General features: G+C 35.5%; 2 protein-coding genes across 14 annotated transcripts; both read left to right on the forward strand.

Annotated features, from left to right (window-relative positions):
• Positions 1-2,329: 2,329 nt before the first annotated feature.
• On the forward strand, positions 2,330-12,221 carry LOC132179711 (probable inactive DNA (cytosine-5)-methyltransferase DRM3). 7 transcript variants are annotated; one of them, XM_059592485.1, is made up of 13 exons: positions 2,330-2,513; positions 2,736-2,811; positions 3,130-3,251; positions 3,337-3,435; positions 3,761-3,868; positions 4,086-4,166; positions 4,953-5,045; positions 5,275-5,374; positions 6,963-7,075; positions 8,145-8,247; positions 9,105-9,229; positions 9,914-11,219; positions 11,779-12,221. In XM_059592485.1, the coding sequence occupies exons 3-13, from the start codon at positions 3,249-3,251 to the stop codon at positions 11,787-11,789; spliced, it is 2,142 nt and encodes a 713-aa protein (XP_059448468.1). In that variant the 5' UTR covers positions 2,330-2,513; positions 2,736-2,811; positions 3,130-3,248; the 3' UTR covers positions 11,790-12,221. The 7 variants fall into 7 exon arrangements, with proteins under 7 accessions (XP_059448468.1, XP_059448460.1, XP_059448487.1 ...); XM_059592477.1 differs by having other exon boundaries at positions 2,330-2,811; XM_059592504.1 differs by having other exon boundaries at positions 2,330-2,811; positions 9,105-9,205.
• A 1,906-nt stretch (positions 12,222-14,127) lies between these two features.
• LOC132179757 (probable boron transporter 2) lies at positions 14,128-19,738 on the forward strand. 7 transcript variants are annotated; one of them, XM_059592530.1, is made up of 14 exons: positions 14,128-14,243; positions 14,543-14,690; positions 14,908-15,039; positions 15,231-15,313; positions 15,488-15,680; positions 15,829-15,967; positions 16,163-16,328; positions 16,737-16,903; positions 17,011-17,184; positions 17,334-17,429; positions 17,696-17,833; positions 18,220-18,542; positions 18,642-18,909; positions 19,203-19,738. In XM_059592530.1, exons 3-14 carry the CDS (start codon positions 14,936-14,938, stop codon positions 19,506-19,508), a joined length of 2,157 nt encoding a protein of 718 aa, XP_059448513.1. In that variant the 5' UTR covers positions 14,128-14,243; positions 14,543-14,690; positions 14,908-14,935; the 3' UTR covers positions 19,509-19,738. The 7 variants fall into 7 exon arrangements, with proteins under 7 accessions (XP_059448513.1, XP_059448518.1, XP_059448525.1 ...); XM_059592535.1 differs by having other exon boundaries at positions 14,128-14,240; XM_059592554.1 differs by having other exon boundaries at positions 14,129-14,243; positions 18,223-18,542.
• Positions 19,739-20,853: the final 1,115 nt, after the last annotated feature.

Below are 20,853 nucleotides of genomic sequence, written 5' to 3' on the forward strand. Positions count from 1 at the left end.
GTTGGGAATAATTATTAATTTTCAAAGTCTTTTCATATAAGTTATTGTAATGATATGATATTCCGCAACTAAAGTTTAATGTTTTCTAATTCCGCTTGTAATAAAATCTCTTGAAAAAAAAAATGTTTTACGCATTTATTGTATCTTTTAAAATCAAGTACTCTGATAGACCTTATAGATCTTTGCAAGAATTTTTGTTGAAAAAGAAGAAAAGTGGCAAACTCAGTCTTAACGGACTGGGGATGTTACAGCGGGTCCTTGTGACCATGGCACTGAACTGTGGCCTCAGCCATGCCCGACCGTCAATTAACTCTTTTTCTTGGTGCACTCAACGGTCTGTTGATGGAATACCACCTTCTGGCATAGCCTCCTTCAGTGGTTTCGCCTCCATCCGAGTATCGGTACCGAACTCTCATATTTACTTATCTTGGGGCCAAAAATACTCTCCTCCATACATGTGCCCTTATTTCATAAACATTTATCTCATCTCTTGTACTTTTCTTTGTACTTCTTTTGATGCATCTTAGGGCAACATGTAGGAGGGTTTATCATCATTTTTCTTTCTTATAATCATCATCATTTCTCAACTTTCTTTTCTTAAAATGAAAAGTTTTCCAAATATAAACTTGTTGTGCTTAGAAAGCATTTAAACAAATAGAAACTTTCTAGATAATTCTTTTAGAAATCCTTCATGCATGCAACATAACTTCATAATACGTAAATAAAATAATCATTTACAATTTGATACAAGAATATATAAATAGCATGACATGAAGTAATTTTAGAAGGGGTAGTGAATTCACTTACCTCTAGACTGAAGCTAAAAGTGGTATGAAGGAATCCAGTTGCTCCAATATGACTAACACCACTAGTATATCTTTTGAAACTAATTTCTAAAGTCCGCTATCTCTTGTGTTCTTTCTTTCTTGTAGCGCTTGGTCTCGCCTTTCTCTCTCTGTTCTGAGTAAACACTCTTAGAAAGAAGAAAGACCGAGTAAAAAGCGGAAGAAGGAAGAATATATGCAAGAGATGGGAGAGGAGATGAGTGGTGAAAATACTGAAGGAGAAGGGCTCTATTTATAGGAGAAAATCAAACACTATTCTACCTTCAATTTACAATTATACCCTCATTTTACTATTTCACCAACCCTATACTATTTCACCAACCCTATACTATTCTACTTTCAATTTACAATTATACCCTCATTTTACTATTTCACCAACCCTATACTATTTCACCAACCCTATACTATTCTACCTACCCTATACTATTCTACCTTCTTATTCTACCATCCTTATACCTACCATTTACTATCTTATTATTTCACCAATTACCATTCTCTAATTACCACTCTCATAAATTTCCCAAGAATTAAAATCCTTAGCTACAATGGATATTAAAATAACATCATTATCAAAATAATCTATTTAAATTGCTTTGAAAATTCTGGGGCACTACATTTTCTATATCCAAAAACTATATTTTCCAATGCAATCCAAAACATACTCTTATTATACCTTATTGGTGCGCCCTCTAAGGTAGGCAAATAATCTCTTCATTTCTAGTTAAGAAATGCAGTTTTTGTGAGAACAGATTGAGTAGTCAACAATTTATAAAACAATGTTGCACATGTAACATTAAGAAATTGAATAATGTTATAAGACCTCCTAGAATATGTTATAAGACCTCCTATAATTTTGTTTAGAATCATTCAAAATGTGACGTAGCTTCTAAAATTACAAGTTAATTAAAATTTAATAATGATATTCTTAAATTTAAGAATAATTTTAAAAGTCAAGTCACATTTTAGAGAATTTTGAAAGTTACTCATTATTAAAAAAAAAAACATTACTCTTAAGAAATTGGACACAAATTTCCTCTAAACTATTTTGGAGAAAATTTCCATCAACCTACTATAATATATGACAAGTGTCATTTAACATTTGTAGGCTTCTTAAAAAATTGAATGTTTGGGTTCCTAAATTAGTGGAATAACAATAAATAACTGTTAAAATATTAAAAAAAACATATGAGAGATGACACTGGTCACTTATTATAGTAGGTTGAAGAAAATTTTTCAAACCAGTTAAGAGAAAATTTATGTCCTAAGAAATTTGAAGAGTGCTAGACTTACAAACAAATTTTACAGAAAAACTTTTACTAACTTATGTGGCATAATATGATTAGACTTTTTAAAATTTGAATTTATCTTATATTTAATAATGTTATCTCACATTAATTTATAAAAGTTTTTAGTAAAATTTGTTTGTAAACATTCCTCAAGAAAAATTTGCCTACTTTAGTAACAGTTCATCGGTTGCACTTAGCTCATCGGGTTTAATAAGTGAGTCAAACACTCGGAGAGTCTGAGGTTTGCTCTACTACCTGTACAAAACGATTTAGCTCCCGACGAATATAGGCTGTGACAGCGTGTGCGGTCGACGCGCCGCTGCTACGCCTCTGGAAATCCGCACTTCTCCGCCTATATCTCCTGGTCGAATCCCCCAATCAGGTAGGCGCGGAGCACCGGCTGCACGGCATTCACATGCACTCACACCCCCTTTCTCTCTTGGTTTCGGTTGAACACGAAGTTGACGGCGACGATCTTCTTTGTTTGGTTTTCGTTCGTGCATGGCGTCATCGCCGAACCAATTAGGGTTTTCACTCACTTTCCGTTAATTTACCGTTGAATTTTCTGATTTCCCTTTTCATTTTGCTTTGTTTGGTTGCTAAGAAAACTAAGGACGAGAGAAGAAAAACTTTCTGAAGCTTAAGTTTTGCACATTCTCTTCTTGAGAAAAATTCGTAAGGTATGATTCCTGTATTGCCTGTAAATATGTGTTGAAATGCCTGTAAAGTTCTCAATTATTGGCAAAAAAAGAAAAAATAGAAAAAAAAAAAAGGAGATTAGCTTTGCTCTGCAGCACATTATGCACAACACAGTGTTTATGTTGTGTGTGTGTAAACAGCGCAAAACCAAGAGTCCTTTGATTACTTTCATTGTGGTTCTTCAAAGCAAAATAATTCACATTCTTAAGCGACTATTAAATTACATGATAGACTAGGTATTGCAAATTGCTGCTTTTGGAGTAATCCAAATCACGCATATCGATTTTGGTTGTTTGCAGGCCGATTCGATTGCTTATTATTTTGGGGACCCTTGGTTAAAAGGCCTAGTTGATGCAGTTTGTGGGGTACTGCTAATTATTGTTTTCCGACATTGCTGCTGAGCTTGTTTCATTTTGACATGGTATGCGTCCAGTACTAGCGATTGTTTTTGCCCAATAGACTGTTGAATGAATCTATATATATATACTCATGTTTCGATTCTATAGGGTTCCTCGGATCCAAATGGCGAGAAAGCACTAGTGCCAAAGGAAGAGATGCTAGATTTTGAGTTCCCACCAGATACCTTGTACTCAAGGCATGCCGGGGTATGTCTTTTTCTTTGAATTATTAATGCTTTTGTGGTTCGCTATGTTTGCTGAATTTCCTAAACTCGTTTATTTTATCTAATTGTATCGAAATTGTTTTGAATTTTTTTTTGTTGCATCTCCAGTTTCTTTTTTTATAGCTCTATTTGGTAATTTCCCTTTTGTTGAGCAAAAGTTTTGGTCTTCTGAAGTGAATTATCTGTTACAACCTTGTCTTTTTCATATTCTGAAATATATTGTGAGTTGAACTTAGAGAGTCAGCTAATGAGTAATTTGCTCCTTGAAGTTCCTTAGTTCTTTTTCTGTTCTTCCTTTATGATTCCAGGACAATGTTGCAAGCTCATCGGGAAGCAATATAAGATCATTCTTTATAGGAATGGGATTCTTACCATCCCTTGTTGACAAAGTGGTCGAAGAAAAGGGTACGTTATGTGTAAGTGAAAACTTTATTCTGTTTTGTCCTAGTGGAATTGGTGGGATGAATAATGCCTTTATAATGTACTAAAAGATATGGATTAAAGGCACACTCATGCCCATCAAAACTTGGCCCCTTGACTTCACCTTCATCCTCAAGATACTCTTCACATACAAATTCTCTCATGTATTTTAACTTTACAAAATTGTAATTATTTGCCCATGTCTTTACTCAGATTTTTGTTCACGGGTGTCTTCTTGTATATCTAGGTGAAGACAACGTTGACTTGTTGTTGGAAACTCTATTTGCACATTCTGTAAGTAAACAAATAACGTCTTTTATCATCTCACTGTTGTTTCAGAGAAGGAGAATTTAATAAAATTGTTTGACCTGCTTTCTTTGAGTTCTAAGAAAACTATTATATGTTCTATGAGTATGTTTATAGAGCCTTAAATTCAGTATGAATGGCTATTGCAATGTTATAGGACAACAGAGCCTATTACCCCTCCGACAATTTAGGCCTTGTTTGGCAAAGCCTTTTATCCCTTATTTACTACTATTCATGTCACTTTTCCCTAAAATAATCAACATAAAAACAATCTAACTTTTTTCACTTTTTATATCACAGTAATAACTTTTTATTACCATTCAAATAAAAAATTACTACAAAACAAAACCTTTTCACTTTTCCATACAAAAAATTCAAAACTTTATATCACAACAATCATTTTCTACTACAATAAAAAAGGAAAAACCATTTTCCAAACAAGGCCTTATTTGTTAGTTCATTTTGGTGTATCTGGCGTGTCTTGTTCACAAAGTAGTGGATTGTGCTGTAACATTTTTGTTTCAAGGTGGGAAAAAAATATTTGCAATTTTCATCAATTTGGTGATTAACAAAGTGTGTGATTGCATCTGGAACAAATAAAAGTTGAGCAATTTGATTATTTGTGTCGTTATTAAATATCTTACAAGTCTAGAAGGCAATTCAGTCACTCTTTACTTTTCATTCATCTCTGACTGTTGTGGGTTGTACTATTTGTCAGATATTTGCTATAGAAGTTTTAATGGATAATAGTTGACCTGCTTTGGAATGAAATAGGCTCTTGAAAAACCAAGTTCCGAATCATCAGATTCTCTCGATAGCTTGTTTGATGACAAGGAAGCTAGCAGTCCTGTCATTCAACCAAAAGAGGTAACCTGCTTACTGCTCTGATATTGTTTTTGACAATTTGCTTCCTTTGTTATGTAATCCTGAAGGGCCCAAGTTAGGGGGAACTGCAAAGTTTTTATGTGATTTATTTCAACCTAAGCATGTTGGTAAAAATGGTTTGATTGCTCGTGGGGTCACGATCATGGTTTATGACATTACTTTATTTATTAAACTGCATGTCTGGTTTGCCATAATCTTTAATCTCTGGCAGGAGCCTGATGTACATAATGGAGTCAATGATGACAAAAGAGCATCCTTACTGATGATGAAGTTCTCTGTAAATGAAGTTGAATTTGCAATCGATAAGCTTGGTAGGTAGAAATCTGTGGAATTCTCATTAATAGTAACAATCTTGGTCTTCCTTTTTGTGGGCGGCACATGTGCAGGGCGGGGGGGTGGTCCTTGTGCAATTCGGTTTGCTGCATATGCAGATTTAAGCACATTTTACTGACCTTGTTCCAGACTCGTATTTGAACTTGCTTTTCATTCAGCATCTTGTATTGCTTTGCCTGTTAATAGATACAATTTGAAATTATTTTAAAAAGCAGCCTAAATGGTGCAAAACTTTGGAAAGTTAGTTGTGTGCATGGTGTTCAAAATGAGACTCTTTTATATGCATAGATGAGCCTAAAAATTGTACTTTTTTGTGGCCTATACAGTATACCCCAAGATATTATTTGAAATGAATTAGTGTGAAACTACTGAGCAGATGTTGCTGTAAGAGTGGAAAGTATGTTAAATTACCTATGGTTTATTCAAGTTTGGGGATATAAATACTCATACTTTCAGGGAGCGAGGAGATAAGTTTGAACTGAGGGGAAGCCCTATAGAAATATGGAAAGTCATGTGTCTGTCGGCTGTATGTGGCTGGAATGTGGAGAGAACTGTTAAACTACTAGGAGTAGTATCATTGTGCTCTTGTTTCTTTTTTTCTTTTTCTTTTTGTCAAATAAAACTAGGCAGGTCTTGGCGTGTTAATTATGTGTCTGACCTTTGTAGATTGAATGTTGAAAATTATGTTGTTTGTCTTATGATTCTAAATACATTTAAGACAATTCTAGCGCATGTTAAATCAGATTTGTGTTTGTTTTTGTTGCGACAAATTAAAATTTTGATGACAAACAAGTAGAGAAATGGAAGAAGAAAAATATAACAAGCACACACAAGGACACAAATATTTATGTGTTTTGGCACAACTTCCAAAATTCATTAACAAAATATGGAGTAAAAAAGGCGAAGAGAAACACTCTAATCCCAAGTCCCAATATACCCAAAGCCTCACTCACAAGCAAAGAGAATTTTCTAATATCGTAATTCTCTAAGTAGGCTATAACCAACCTCATTCTCACACACCTCCATTACACAGTGTCATGGGAATGTTTATGTATAGCCGAGTTTCCAGCCAATGCAATAAGGAAAGATTTCTTGTGAAGAAAACTGCTTTTAGTCGAAGTATAATGCTGACACCTCAAGTTCAGCCAATAAGAATGAACTCCAAGCTGGTTGCCGGCTAAGAAAACCAACTGCTGATGCTTCATGTAAGGTGCATTTAGTGCAGCTCACACGCCTTTGAAACACAAGTTACTGTAATTGGCTAACAAAGAGGTGAGCCATTTCACAGGAGTGGGCGGCAATAAAAACACGTGGATTGACAGCAAAAGACAAGTAGTGTACTTAATGCACAAACCAACAAACATGGTTGAATTAAAGCTACATACATGTAACAATTTTGAACACTTATCCGAGATGTACACAGTTTCTTTTGAGATGTATTGATAGTACTTGGCCATGATACTCCATCTTTGGTTTAATATAGCTCTTACTGTAGTCTGGAAGAACTTTACTTTTACATGGTAACATAATTAATCAGATTTTCAATCTCATTGGGTTGTGTATCAGGTGAAGATGCTCCAATAAATGAATTAGTGGATTTCATAACTGCTGCCCAAATAGCTCAAGAACTTGAAAAGGATACAGATGATACAACTCTTGATGATGAAGTTAGAAATGAGGTTGTGAATGATTCTTGCACCAATAGTTATCCATTAGGTGACAATTTTTTATGTATTTTTTATTTTTTTTTGATAAGTAATAAACCAATCACATTAAAAGCGTAAGGCGCCCCTAAGTACACTAGAAGTATACAAAATAATCCACTTAACTATGTCAACCACGCCCCTAGCAAACTCCCAATTTTGGATGTTGAGTGCATAACTTCCCTATTTGGGTTAAGCAGGGAGTTTATTAACTTCAATCTCAGCTTCATTATTACATTAGACATTCATTGGCCTTTTCAGCTTCTCAGGCTTGATTGGGATGCTGCAATTACAATCCGTAATTGAGTGTTCAATGTTTCCTTAGAATTTGCTCTAGTGATCTTCTAAAAATTTAGCATGGAATATGCATATGCAGCATTCCCTAATATATGTCAGTGGTTACTGCCTTGTTTGTGATACGCTCCTCTGGGTCACAAGAACCATTTCCTCTCATATCTTACCATGAAACCATATTGTTATGCTTGAAATGAAACTTAATGAAGAAAGTATTTTCACACATTGGAATAGGAAAGAATTCATTTACTTTATTGTAAATACCATGGAATAAGGTTTGATCCTATTGATGGGGATTCTGTAAATATTTCATTCCAAATATAGAAAGTTCGAAACAATTGGGATATTGTTTTTGGAGATTAGATGCAGTTACTAATTCATGATCTGGCATGTACAGAATGAAAAATTTGTTCTTGGCACACCCTTTACAAGGCTGTTACATGAGCATAACTCTTATGGCATTTTTTCAGAAATGCAGTGACCAATTATGACTTGACATTACGAGAAAGAAGCATATCTTAAGCAAATAAGGTATGATAGGGTTGTACGGTGTTAGAAACTATCCTGGTGAGCAAGATGAATGGGTCTTTCTAAGGTCGTTTCTTTTAGGTGTCAAGTTTGGCATAATTAAAATTTTTCTTGGCATGTGTAGTTACCTTTTTGTCCTTTTTTTTTGGTGTAGATTTACTACCCAATGATTATGTTATTTACGACTAAGCAATTTCTAACCATCTAACCTTATGATTCTCAGGATACTAATAATGAAGCCTTGTTTGGGACTATGGAAAAAACACTGCGTTTGCTTGAGATGGGTTTTTCAGACAATGAAGTTTCGTTAGCGATCGAGAAGTATGGTGAGTGATTATTATTTTGAAGTTCAAAATACCACTCAAGTCTGACAAGAACCTATCTAATTACTGTTGAACTGTCTGGAAGTAAATAGATGATAAGTTTCTGATTCCAAGGAGATTATGCTGATCACTCCTAGAACTCTTTGCACTTGCGGATGTTTTGTACTTACCTTACTCTTCATGTATAGTGAATCTCAGGGCTTTTGGCGGTTTAATTTAAGAGAAAACTTTCTCCCTGAATATTTTCTTCATTGCATGAGATATCGTCTGACTTATGATGGGAGAGGGATTTCTATAATTTTACATTTAATTTCCTTATAGAGAATGATGGTTATTAGCTTGTTTAGTAATTTTTCACATTTGTGTACCTCGTTGTTCGCGCACATGCTCTTAATGTTCCTATAGTTCTGTTTTTCTTACTTGGTTTCTTGGCCTTGAAAGTGGCAATACCTAGTATTTGCCTAATTTTGTACGTAGGATAATTTTTGTTCTTTACCATTCCCAATTGTTGTGGGTTGTAATATGAATGGATGAAAATGATACATAGCATCCAGTGTTATTGCTTACATTTCACTGTCTCATCTGTTGGAAATATATTTATAAAGCCGTTTTGATGCATTTTTGTTTTTTATTTCAATTTTTTGCTGACAATTATGTCTTCCTGCAAATCCACACAATATCCAAACTTTTTATCTCATGGAAGATTTGACTGGTGCTGATTTGGTACAAAATTGCAAATTCATATTCATTCAATTCTATCTTTTTTTTGTTGTTGTTGTTGTTTTGTTTCTTTATGCGGAGGACTACATATAGGTTTTGCTTGTCCTAACTCTGATTATTGGTCATTTGTTGTCTTTCAGGTGTGGAAGCTCCACTTTCGGAACTTGCTAACTCAATATTTGGTGATCAAATTGGCTATCCAAAAAAAAAAGTTGCTAGTAGCTGTGTTGGAAGAGAAAAGGTTTTAGTTCATTCTGATGCTGAGGTTGTTAATATTTTCAGTTTAAAAGTATTCTAAATCTAGCGTCCTCTAGCCTTTTTTTAATATTGATATTGCCTTTTGGTTTTACAATGGCCAGCACTATTTCCCAGTTGCATGGCTTACTTCAGATTTATGCAATATCTGCGTGGATCAAGACAAGCTGCTTAAGGAATATAACATGACACACATGCACACACGCACACCCAAACACACCCTTATAAACATAATATATAAATTTTAATAAATAAGGTATTAATAAGATATCTGTGATCTAGATAGTGATAGTTAAAAGAAAAGAGGAAAGAGATCCTTTCTTTAAAAATATTTTGGTTCTACATGCATTCAAATTGGCAGTTTACATTTCCAACATTGTGTTGGCCACCTTGATGTTGATTCTACAGATTGCAACTCCTGGTTGTATAAGTTCTATGCGATGGATGACCTCACTAATTAGGGAATTTCCTTGACAGTGGTCACACCTTATCTTCTGTATTTTTTAGGCTGTCAGATTGGATATTCTTACGAGTTTATTATTTGAATTTTTGGTCATTCCTGAACAGTGCTGTACAGTTGGCGATTGTGTTACATGTTCAGGTTTTCTGTGAATGCTATGATATCATGTCGTGTATGGTTTTCTCATCTCTTAATTGGTTTACTAACGACATACCTTTTATCTATTTGGTACAGTATACTTCAAATGCTTTTGGCACAGTAAAAGTGAAGACAGAGGATTTTGGTTCAGATGCTGTTTCTCATTTAAGAAATATCAATGTAGAGCAAACCTTTAAAGGAAAAAAGCCAAAACAAGAGCGTTCTGATGACTTTCCTGTTGGTGTTTCTCAGTCTAGGCGTATTGATTTTTGGGAAAATTGTAAAGGGAAAAGACTGAAACAGGAGTATCTTGATGACTCAAGTTCTTTTGTCGACACTACATGGGTGGAAGAAAAAGTTGACCCGAAAATCACCAAATGTGGAAGTTCAAATCTATTCAAAGCAAATCCGTGCAAGAGTGTTGATCGAATGGTAGCTAAACCTCCATATTTCTTTTATGGAAACACAGTGAATGTGTCTCATGACTCTTGGGCAAAAATTTCCCAGTTCTTGTATGCACTTGAGCCTGAATTTGTTAATACTCAGTCTTTCTCGGCCTTGAGTAGAAAGGAAGGCTATGTACACAATCTTCCCACTGAGAATAGGTTTCACATCCTTCCAAAGTCTCCGATGACCATTGAAGATGCTATACCACATACAAAGAAATGGTGGCCATCATGGGATACAAGGAAGAAGATGACCTGCATCAGTTCTGAAACTAGTGGAACATCTCAGCTCTGTGATAGGTTTGGAAGGATACTAACTGATTCCCGAGGACTGCTTTCATCTGAACAGCAGAGAGAGATCCTCCATCATTGCCGGACTTTAAATCTTGTATGGGTTGGTCAGTACAAGTTGGCTCCTGTTGAACCTGAACATATAGAGTGTATTCTAGGCTACCCATTGAAATACACTCAAGCTGCTGAGAATAGCTTAATAGAAAGACTTAAATTACTCAAATACAGCTTCCAGACGGACACATTGGGCTATCATCTCTCAGCATTGAAGTCAATGTATCCAGGAGGGTTAACAATGCTGTCATTATATAGTGGAATCGGTGGGGCAGAAGTTGCTTTTAACCGGCTTGGCATCCCTTTAAAAGGTGTTGTGTCTGTAGAGACTTCTGAAACAAAGAGGAGGATTCTCAGAAGGTGGTGGCAAAGTAGTGAACAAACTGGGGAGTTGGTGCAGATTGAAGACATTCAGAGGCTAACAAGCAACAAGATTGAGAGTCTCTTTAAAAAATTTGGCGGTTTTGACTTTGTCATTTGCCAGAACCCATGTTTTTCTAGTTCTAAAACGGCTGCAGAAGATGACACTCCCTCATGTTTTGACTTCTCATTGTTTTATGAGTTTGTTCGCGTTTTGCAACGAGTAAGAAGTATGACGGAAAGACGGGTGGGTATGTAACAATTTTCTGGCTACTATGCTTGTTCTGGTAGTCTAATTTATCAATTATCAATCGAATAGTTCTTCTCTTTGAGCTTGAGAATCTCACTGTTTTTTCTCCTTCAGATGAATAATGCATATTCCATACTCTTGCGTAGGGGGAATGAAAGGGAAATAAACATAAGAGATCATTTTAATATCTGTCTAAAAGAAGATACATCCTAGTGTTTGGATAAAGCAATTCAAAACAAACATAAATTAGTTTGTTCTTTTTGCCCCTCTCTTTGATAATTATGTTTGAATTGTTAGATTGGTGGAGGCAGAGCCTTTTTCTGTGCTTGCAATTTGATATACTTGCATGCTAAAACTGATTTTGAGATTCCTTTCCAACTCTTTGAAAATCCTGTAGATCCCAATTGCCATCTAAACCAGAAGAATTGTTCTCTCTTTTCTTTACAGCCAATTGATGGAATGAATGTCCACTTTTTTGATGTCCAAGCTTAAGTAATGCTAGGCAAACTGATTGCTTCTTTATGATTATTGATTAGTCAAATTAATTTGGACACGAGCAGGCAGACATTAAGCTCTATATCGTTGCCAAGTGTCATAGCTGAAGTCCGCAAAACAGACTGAAGAGGCATGGGAAATAATCATCTTTACTTATTGAGGGTCACCTCCATCAAGGCCCCAAAAATACCAGAAACACCCATGTTAAGATTGCAGAGCCATCAAAGGAAAGGGCCTACCACTTGAGTTGGTGCTTGATATGGACAAAATGATAGAGCTACTTCTGACGACGTATGGCTTTGTCTTTTGCCTTAAAGTTTTTGCATCTCTATAAGTTGTTAGAATTTGTTTTATGCGAGACAAAATCATTAAATTTGCACCCGGAAAAAAGAAGAGTTTTCTCAAAGTGCCAAAATAGCTAAAAAGGAATATGTGAGTGAGAAGGGAAAGGGGAAAGAGTTGGGTTCTGTTGAGCTTGTGTGTCTCGTGAGTCTATTTAATACCAGCAATTGGCGCTATAATAATAGAGTAATGTTATACTTTATATATATTTATTATATTCATTTCATATCGGTTGATGTGATGTATTTTAAATGTTTTCGAGACGAGCAACTTGCTTCCATAGCTCTCCATTAGGCAATTTTAATCACGAGAGTCATTTGGAGTTGATGTCTTTGACAACATTTCATGCTTTTAAACGAAGAGTATATCCACTTTTTTTTTTTTTTAAAAAAAAATAAGATTGAAACCAAAGAAAACTGAACGAGGAGAAGGGAAGAGTAGGGGGCGACACTCTTGGTGGTCAGTTGGAGCAAAGGTGAAGGGGGAAGAGAGAAAAAAATGTTTATTTATTTATTTTTACTTTTTAATTAATATTATATTTAAAAATAGATTAGATATAAATTATGTATAATATTAAATGGGCATGTGGATAATATTCGCAACCCCTTAACCCCTTATTATGTTTAAGGTGTTTTTTTTTTAAGAAAAGAAAAAAAGAAAAAAAAAAAATTTAGTCTACTCATTAACTTTACAAATAAACGGAGTATAGAAGACAGACAAGTTATAGCTCACCAGCTGAACACCCCTACAATTAAAATTATATTGGAGTATATATACTTTGTGTCAAGTTTGAGTATCTAATCATTGATAATTTGATATAGCAGTGCTAACAAGATAAATAAATTGTCTTTTAAAAGGTTGAGTCTCACTGTTAAATCACTTTTGTTTGGCTTAATTACTGATCACGTCTATAGACTCTATAGACAAATGCTACAATATTCTGATTGGTTGTTTCGTTCTTTAGCAGTCCTTTTGGACTATTGACTTTTTTTTCTTTTTTTTTCTTTTTTATGATGAAGAATGATTGTGATAATGTGTAAAGAAAGTCCTGAAAGTAAAAAAAGAAAAACAAATAATAATAAATAAATAGAAGTCTACCAATGTGGAGGCACAGTGTTACCAACCCCACAAACGACGACAAGACATTCTGTCTCGAAGGATTCCCTTAAAAAAAAAAAAAATCTTGGAAATGAGAAGATGCAGGAATCATGGGCACTTTCTAGAGTATAATCGGCTACTTCAGGAGCAGTTGAACTCGTTTGCCCTTAAGGAGTGATATCGAGCGTCGTCAGACTCATCACCAATAGCAGTTATGCTAGATTTTCTCTGCACCCGGGTAGGACATACGTGCCGTGTCATCATTGGATTTAATATAAATATATATTTTTTTTTTACGTTTCTTATATTATTCTCACTTTTGTAAGAAGTAAAAATATTATCCTTATTAATAAGAGAATATTTGTCTTAATTAGCATGTTTCAAGCGTTATCTAATATATTTTTTTAATTTTTTTTAATTTTTTTACATGTCCAGAAGAGATAAGAGAATTCAAATTAGTGACATTCACTTCATTAAACATGATCCTAACCGATTGAGCTACTTCTTAAAAATATTTAATATATTTGTTGTTCTAACTAATTGGATACAATTGTAACCTTCAAGCAGTATCAACTTTGTGATCTTTTTTAAAGGCAAACTTAAATCGATGTGTTATTTTTATATTATTTTATAACATCATTTAAAATTTTTAAATAATAAATATAATAATTTTAAATAAAATAACACTATATATATACTATTAAATTCCACAAAACAAAATTTAAAATACAAAATAGCATGTTCCAACTACAGAGTACACATGTCCCAATGCATTCACCACAACATTCCAAATTGTTTTCACTTTTCAGGTTGTTCTCCACTAATGACAAGTATAAATAAACAGATATATTTTAAAAAATTCAAGATAAAAAATTCAAATATATACAAGAGCAGAGTGTAAGAAAAGAAAATATTGAAATACTGTACTAGGGTACGTAGCCAGCTTGTCATGGACTGGCACTGTTGCTTCCCTCATATCATATGCACCGAAAAGCACCCTTTTATCACATCTCTCCCATCCTCACTTTTCACAGCCAAGGAAAAAGCCTACATTTTTCCTTTTTTCCATCATTTTCAATACTTTGAGGTGGTAAGTTCTTCACAAGCAATCTGCTTTGAATCTCCTACTTTCCATATACTTATTTTACATTTCTTTTCTTGGTCGCAAGCTTTTGCAGGGTTCTTTGTATAAGCTCTAAACTTTTTGGTTTTTGTTTTTTGGCTGTTCAGCAATGACAGTGATGTGCATTTCGTTCTTCATTTTTTTTTTTTTTTTTAATTTTTATGACCCACATTACTATCAGAATCAAATCTACAGTCCCTCCTCACAGCACTTTGCAAGCTTATATATTGGGTTATATAACCATTCTCTTTGTCCACATTGTTTAGGTCAAACTTCAATACAAGCAAAAGGGTTGTTTTCTCACTTACTTAGTCATCCAATGCCTCAGTCATCTTGAAGTTTCTTGAATTTATTTTTGTGGGTTTTGAAGCTTCGTATGCCTACAAGCCTATAACCACCTCTCCTTGGGGCTAGGTATGTAACGCTGCTCTTCTTTTTTGGTTCTGGATTTTGCTTAAGTAACACAAATCTAACTTTCCCTCATTTGGGCCATCTTGCATCATCATGATTTATTTGAGTTCAGATGACATTTAAGTTCTTTCTTCATTTTTTTTATATTCATGTCATTTAATGTAGATTTTAGATTGTTTATTCTTCCAATGCCAAACTCACTCACCCTGGTCATAATCAGATTGCCATAAGCACTGTCCATAGTAACTATGGAAGAGACGTTTGTGCCACTTCGTGGAATCAAGAATGATCTTCATGGGAGGCTCATGTGTTACAAGCAAGACTGGACTGGTGGTTTCAAGGCAGGCTTCAGGTATACTGTATACCTTTCTCCTGCCACGAGGAAATCCCCCATATTTGTATCATATTTTAGCAACTGTTGATTGTGTTATGAGTTCAGTTCAAACATAAGGTTTCTGGCTACTTTTGAATAACATTTAGCTAATGAAGAATTTTGTCATAAAGTGATAATATTAGCTCGGTAATTTGTTCAATTGTTTCTAGGATTTTGGCCCCTACCACATATATATTCTTCGCGTCAGCAATCCCAGTTATTTCATTTGGGGAACAGTTGGAAAGAGATACAGGTATCCTTTTGTATGAATGTTGTCTAAATGTTGTCTAAATGTTGCTAATAATTTCCATAAGCAACCAATAATTTCTATCCAGGTGCATATATATATATCCGTGTCTATAAATATTTAAGCAGTATATAAGTATCTCAAGATTTTATAATTTTACGTAATTGCGGGTACCGACAGATGGAGTTCTAACAGCAGTTCAAACATTAGCTTCCACGGCATTGTGTGGAATTATTCACTCAATCGCAGGAGGTCAGCCTTTGCTGATTCTTGGAGTTGCAGAGCCAACTGTAATTATGTATACATTTATGTTCAATTTTGCTAAAGATCGGCCAGATTTGGGATCAAAGCTCTTTCTAGCTTGGACTGGATGGTACCATACTCTCTTCTTGCCAATTAATGTAACGATGTTGCAATTTCTGCTGTTGATGTTATTTGCTATGAAATCTAAATAATTTTGATTAGGAATTTAAATTGCATGTTTGTAATTTTTGAACTTATATGGCTATTTGGATGGACAGGGTATGTGTGTGGACTGCGATATTGCTGTTCCTGCTGGCTATCTTAGGGGCTTGCTCCATTATTAATAGGTTTACTCGTATAGCAGGGGAATTGTTTGGCCTTCTTATCGCAATGCTGTTCATGCAAGAAGCTATAAAAGTAAGAGGCATCCTTATCTTTTACCTACCCATTCATCTTATTGGCTTAACAAAATTTGATTATTGCTGCAGCTAGTCTCATGTTTTGTGATTGAGATTTTATGTTGAGTGATTATGTTCATATCTTGGGTATATATTGGTGGATTAGATCCAAGTTTTGCTTTTGAATTTTCAATTTTTAAATTGGGTTTTATAGGGACTTGTCAATGAATTTCGCATACCTGAAAGAGAAAGTCCAAAGTTAATTGAGTTTCAGCCTTCATGGAGATTTGCAAATGGAATGTTTGCTTTGGTTCTGTCATTTGGTCTTCTGCTTACAGCATTAAAAAGCAGAAAAGCAAGATCCTGGCGGTATGGGTCTGGTAAGTAGATTGGATTTTCTAAATATGTACATTCAAGGGCATCCCCTCCCCTCCTCCCCCCCCCCCTTTATCTTGTTTAAGGGTGTTAACCTCAAACCTCAACAAATATATTATGAGCTCTCAAGGTATTGCTTGCCGTAAAACCATTAGCAGCACTCACAGTTCCAGTTTGTTCACGGTGTCATAAAGGGAAGGGAATGTGAAGTGGCTTTGGAGGAAAATTGGCTTCTCTCCCTGCTGACTTGAGGAGAAGGGACTCCTTTGTGAATGTTAAAATCTGAGCTCAAAGAGAGACAAACAACTGAAGGACCTTTTAAACCTGTATATATGAACCATGTTTGCTGCTGTAGGTTCACATAGCATCCTAATATCTTTCAATTTATGGAGTTCATTCTTAACTTCCCACAGGGGGGCTGCGAGGCTTCATAGCAGATTATGGTGTGCCATTGATGGTCCTAGTTTGGACAGCTGTTTCCTATATACCATATAAAAGTATTCCAAATGGAATCCCAAGACGCCTCTTCAGTCCAAATCCATGGTCACCTGGTGCATACGAGAATTGGACTGTCATTAAGGCATGTGCTTCTGAGAATTGTATAATTTATCCCCTTTAGCATGGTACATGAGCAATTTTTTCCTTTATGGCATTTTTAATTAAAGGAGTATGTTAAATGGATGACAGGACATGCTAAATGTGCCAGTTCTCTATATAATTGGGGCTTTCATCCCGGCAACGATGATTGCAGTGCTCTACTACTTTGATCACAGTGTGGCTTCTCAACTAGCTCAGCAGAAAGAATTCAATTTGAGAAAACCCCCTTCTTTCCATTATGATTTACTTCTTTTGGGGTTCATGGTGTGCAAATCCCCTTCTTGCACACTTTTCTCCCTTGTGTTGTACAAAAGTCTTCTTTCCTTTTTGATTCTCTTTTGTTTCTGTAATTGCAAGATACGGCGCTTAGTATCCACTTGCCTTGAACTTGAAATCTTGTTGCTGCTTGACAGGTCATATTGTGTGGTCTCGTAGGGATCCCTCCATCAAATGGGGTTATTCCACAGTCTCCAATGCATACTAAGTGTCTGGCTACGCTGAAGCACCAGGTAGGCAAAGAAACCACAACCCTCAGTGCCTTGTTCTGCTGCTGAATCCAGAGCTTGCCAACCAGTGGCCAATCAGTGGCTCAGCCTCATTGCTCCTTATGTTGTGACCATGAGGCTGCTAATTTACTACCCCTTCACGTATCCCTAAAATCCCATTTATTTAGTAGTTGACTACAGAATGTGCTCAGAACGCAGGCACGCACACATACATACACACACAAGTCACATCATGTATGACCTTATAACAAAATCCACCTGTTTCGCAGTTACTTCATAATCGACTTGTAGCAACAGCACGCAAGTGCATGAGAAAGAATGCAAGCTTGGGAGAAGTGTATGGAAGCATGCAAGAAGCCTATCAACAGATGCAGACTCCATTAACTTACCAGGAACCTTCAGCTAGGGTAGGACGACCTCATCTTCTTTCTTTTCTTTGTACTATATAACAAAAAACTGCTATTGATCTAAAATGAAAAGACAACATATACTAGAAAAAGCCAAAGACTTGTCTATTTATTTGAGAGTCACAGCTTGGATATCTGATCCTTTGTTTCAAAAGAACCTTAATATGGCCATATTGATTGCAGAGTTTCCGACAATTTATAGAATGTTGTAAAGAGTATAAATTCTCAGATGGCTTGATATATTACATCGCTCCAATAAATAGTCATGTTTTTTCATTCTTCTTTGTATATGTATATATATATATACTATTTTTAACTATTTAGAAGTTTGATCAATTAGTAGGGTGCTGATAGTTATACAACCTTTCCTAATCTTGTATTCTTAGCAGGGACTAAATGAATTGAAAAACTCAACAATTCAAATGGCTTCAAGCACGGGGTGCATAGATGCCCCGGTTGATGAGAGCATGTTTGATGTTGAGAAAGAAATTGATGATTTAATACCTGTTGAGGTGAAAGAACAACGGCTCAGTAACCTGCTTCAAGCTATAATGGTAGGAGGTTGCGTTGCAGCCATGCCTTTCCTTAAGAAGATCCCAACCTCAGTACTCTGGGGCTATTTTGCCTTCATGGCCACTGAAAGCCTACCTGGCAACCAGTTCTGGGAAAGGATCTTATTGCTCTTCACGGCTCCAAGCCGAAGATACAAGTAGCCTCTTAACTCCTTTCTTCATATCTTCAATCATTTATCCTATACACCTGAATGCTAAGGAATTACCATATCACATTCTTTTGCATGCTTTTTCAGAGTTCTGGAGGAGCACCATGCCACTTTTGTGGAAACTGTACCTTTCAAGGCAATTGCAATGTTTACTCTCTTCCAGACGGCTTATCTGCTTCTTTGTTTTGGGGTTACATGGGTTCCAATTGCTGGGGTTCTGTTCCCTTTAATGATTATGCTTTTGGTTCCTGTGAGGCAATACATTTTGCCCAAGTTTTTCAAAGCAGCACACCTTCAAGATTTAGACGCTGCAGATTATGAAGAGGCACCAGCTTTATCATTCAACCTAGCAACAGTAAGTTTTTAGTTCTTTTGCTTCTACCTGTAGATCTTCTATTACGTACTTGTTTTTTTTTTTAGATGAATGTCTATTACATACTTAGAAAGAGTCATTCAGAAGAAAATATAAGGAACTTCAGTTTTGCTAATCTATTATTCATAAAATATGTGTAGTATAATTTTTCTGTTACGTGCATTAAATGAATGTGTATTCACTATTTCATTGAATGAACTTTGCATACAAAGAAATCAAGGTCACTCAGCTATACGGCCAAGTTTATGTATCGTGTGTGCTTGATGTGTCTATAGCAGGAGAGGGAGATGGGTCGGACAGCTTCTTTTGCACGTGATGGGGAGATTCTAGACGGGATAATTACACGTAGTCGAGGTGAGATTAGACGGACGTGCAGTCTCAAGGTAACAAGCTGCACTGCAACATCATCCAAAGAATTTAGAAGTCTTAGAAGTTTTCAGAACCCACGGCCATCAGAAAAAGTATACAGTCCTCGCATAAGTGAACTTAGAGGGGATCAAAGCCCTCGGCTTGATGGGAGAGGGCCATTTAGTCCAAGGACTGGAGAACCAAGACAGTCTAATTTAGGTAAAAGTGGTTAGCAACAATCGGCTGTGTTTCTATTGTCAGGTTGCTAAAAGCAGGTACTGGCAGTGATGAGGTAACGAACATGAAAGAAGTTTGCAATGACCATCCTCCTGCCTTTTTTGTTTGTTTGTTGTTGTGGTAATTCTTCATCTGGGGTATTATATTCTGCCTTTGTAAAATTTATTAAAGCGGAGAAATTTCCAACTACGAGTTCTATGAATACAATACTAAGTTCCATTTGTTATTCCTGTGACTGTGACAGTATGCTAAGAGATTGTTTCATATATATATACATATAAAATTAATAGAAATGTCAGTTTTAAGTGCCTCTAGGTACACATAAAGTATATACGAGGCAATACTTAGCTAGAAGAAGAAAAGAACAAGGAAATTATGATAACTAAGAAGTAAGAACCAAAGGGAAAACAAAAATAACTGTCCAAAGATGCAGAATATTGAAGGAAAAAGGCCTAAGCTCCTTCAATATCTTCCAACGGTCTTCAAAAGTTGTTCTTTTTCCTTCATAGACACCACAAAAGACATGAAGACACCGTCTTTCACACAGTAAAACACTTCAAGTGCTGCTGACAGTCTACCAATAAGCATACAAGTTCACTACTCATCTAGGCATAATCCAGGTATACAAGAAAATCATTGTACATGAATTATTTATTGTTTACCAATACGTTAGCCATTTTAGCAGTTTTTGAGTTTTAAGGGCACACCTTCCTGAGATGTTGCTTCTAGTCCTCTATGTCTTTGAGCCTTGCAATAAGCTTGCTTTTGCTCCTATTGGATGATGCTTTTACTCCTGTTACTATGCCTTTTCCCAAACAAGAGAGAAAGTTACGAAAACACAAGCCTAATGCTCCTTCAATGTCAAGACAGAAAAGAAAAGAAAGAAACTCTCGATGTCAAATCTTTTAGGTTAAAATTGTCAGAATATTATCACAAGCCAACAAAAGGTTGGCATTGCTGCAGTATTGAATGGACTGAGTAGGTAGAATATGGACAAGCAAAGTATGATGAAAAGAAGGTTGTTGGCACAGGGATGCAGTTAAAGTAGTGGCTACAATCCTCACATACACTTCATCAATGGGAACTATTTGTTGGGTCCTCAAGTGTTCAATTGCAGGGGAATGTGCGCCAAGAGTGTAGTAGTTTTCACAGCAAATTGACTCGTCAAGTCCCTTGTAGTCATTCCAGAATCTCCTTTTATATTGAAATTAAGAAAACTCTTAAATTCTCTTTAGATTTCAGACAAATTAATAAAAAGATCAATCAAACAATGAATATAAAGAAAGATGATAGAAAGTAATGTTCAAAACTGAATACGCATTTAATTTAGATCATTGATGA

The sequence above is a fragment of the Corylus avellana genome, chromosome ca1, assembly GCF_901000735.1.
Source record: "Corylus avellana chromosome ca1, CavTom2PMs-1.0".
Lineage (NCBI taxonomy): Eukaryota > Viridiplantae > Streptophyta > Magnoliopsida > Fagales > Betulaceae > Corylus > Corylus avellana.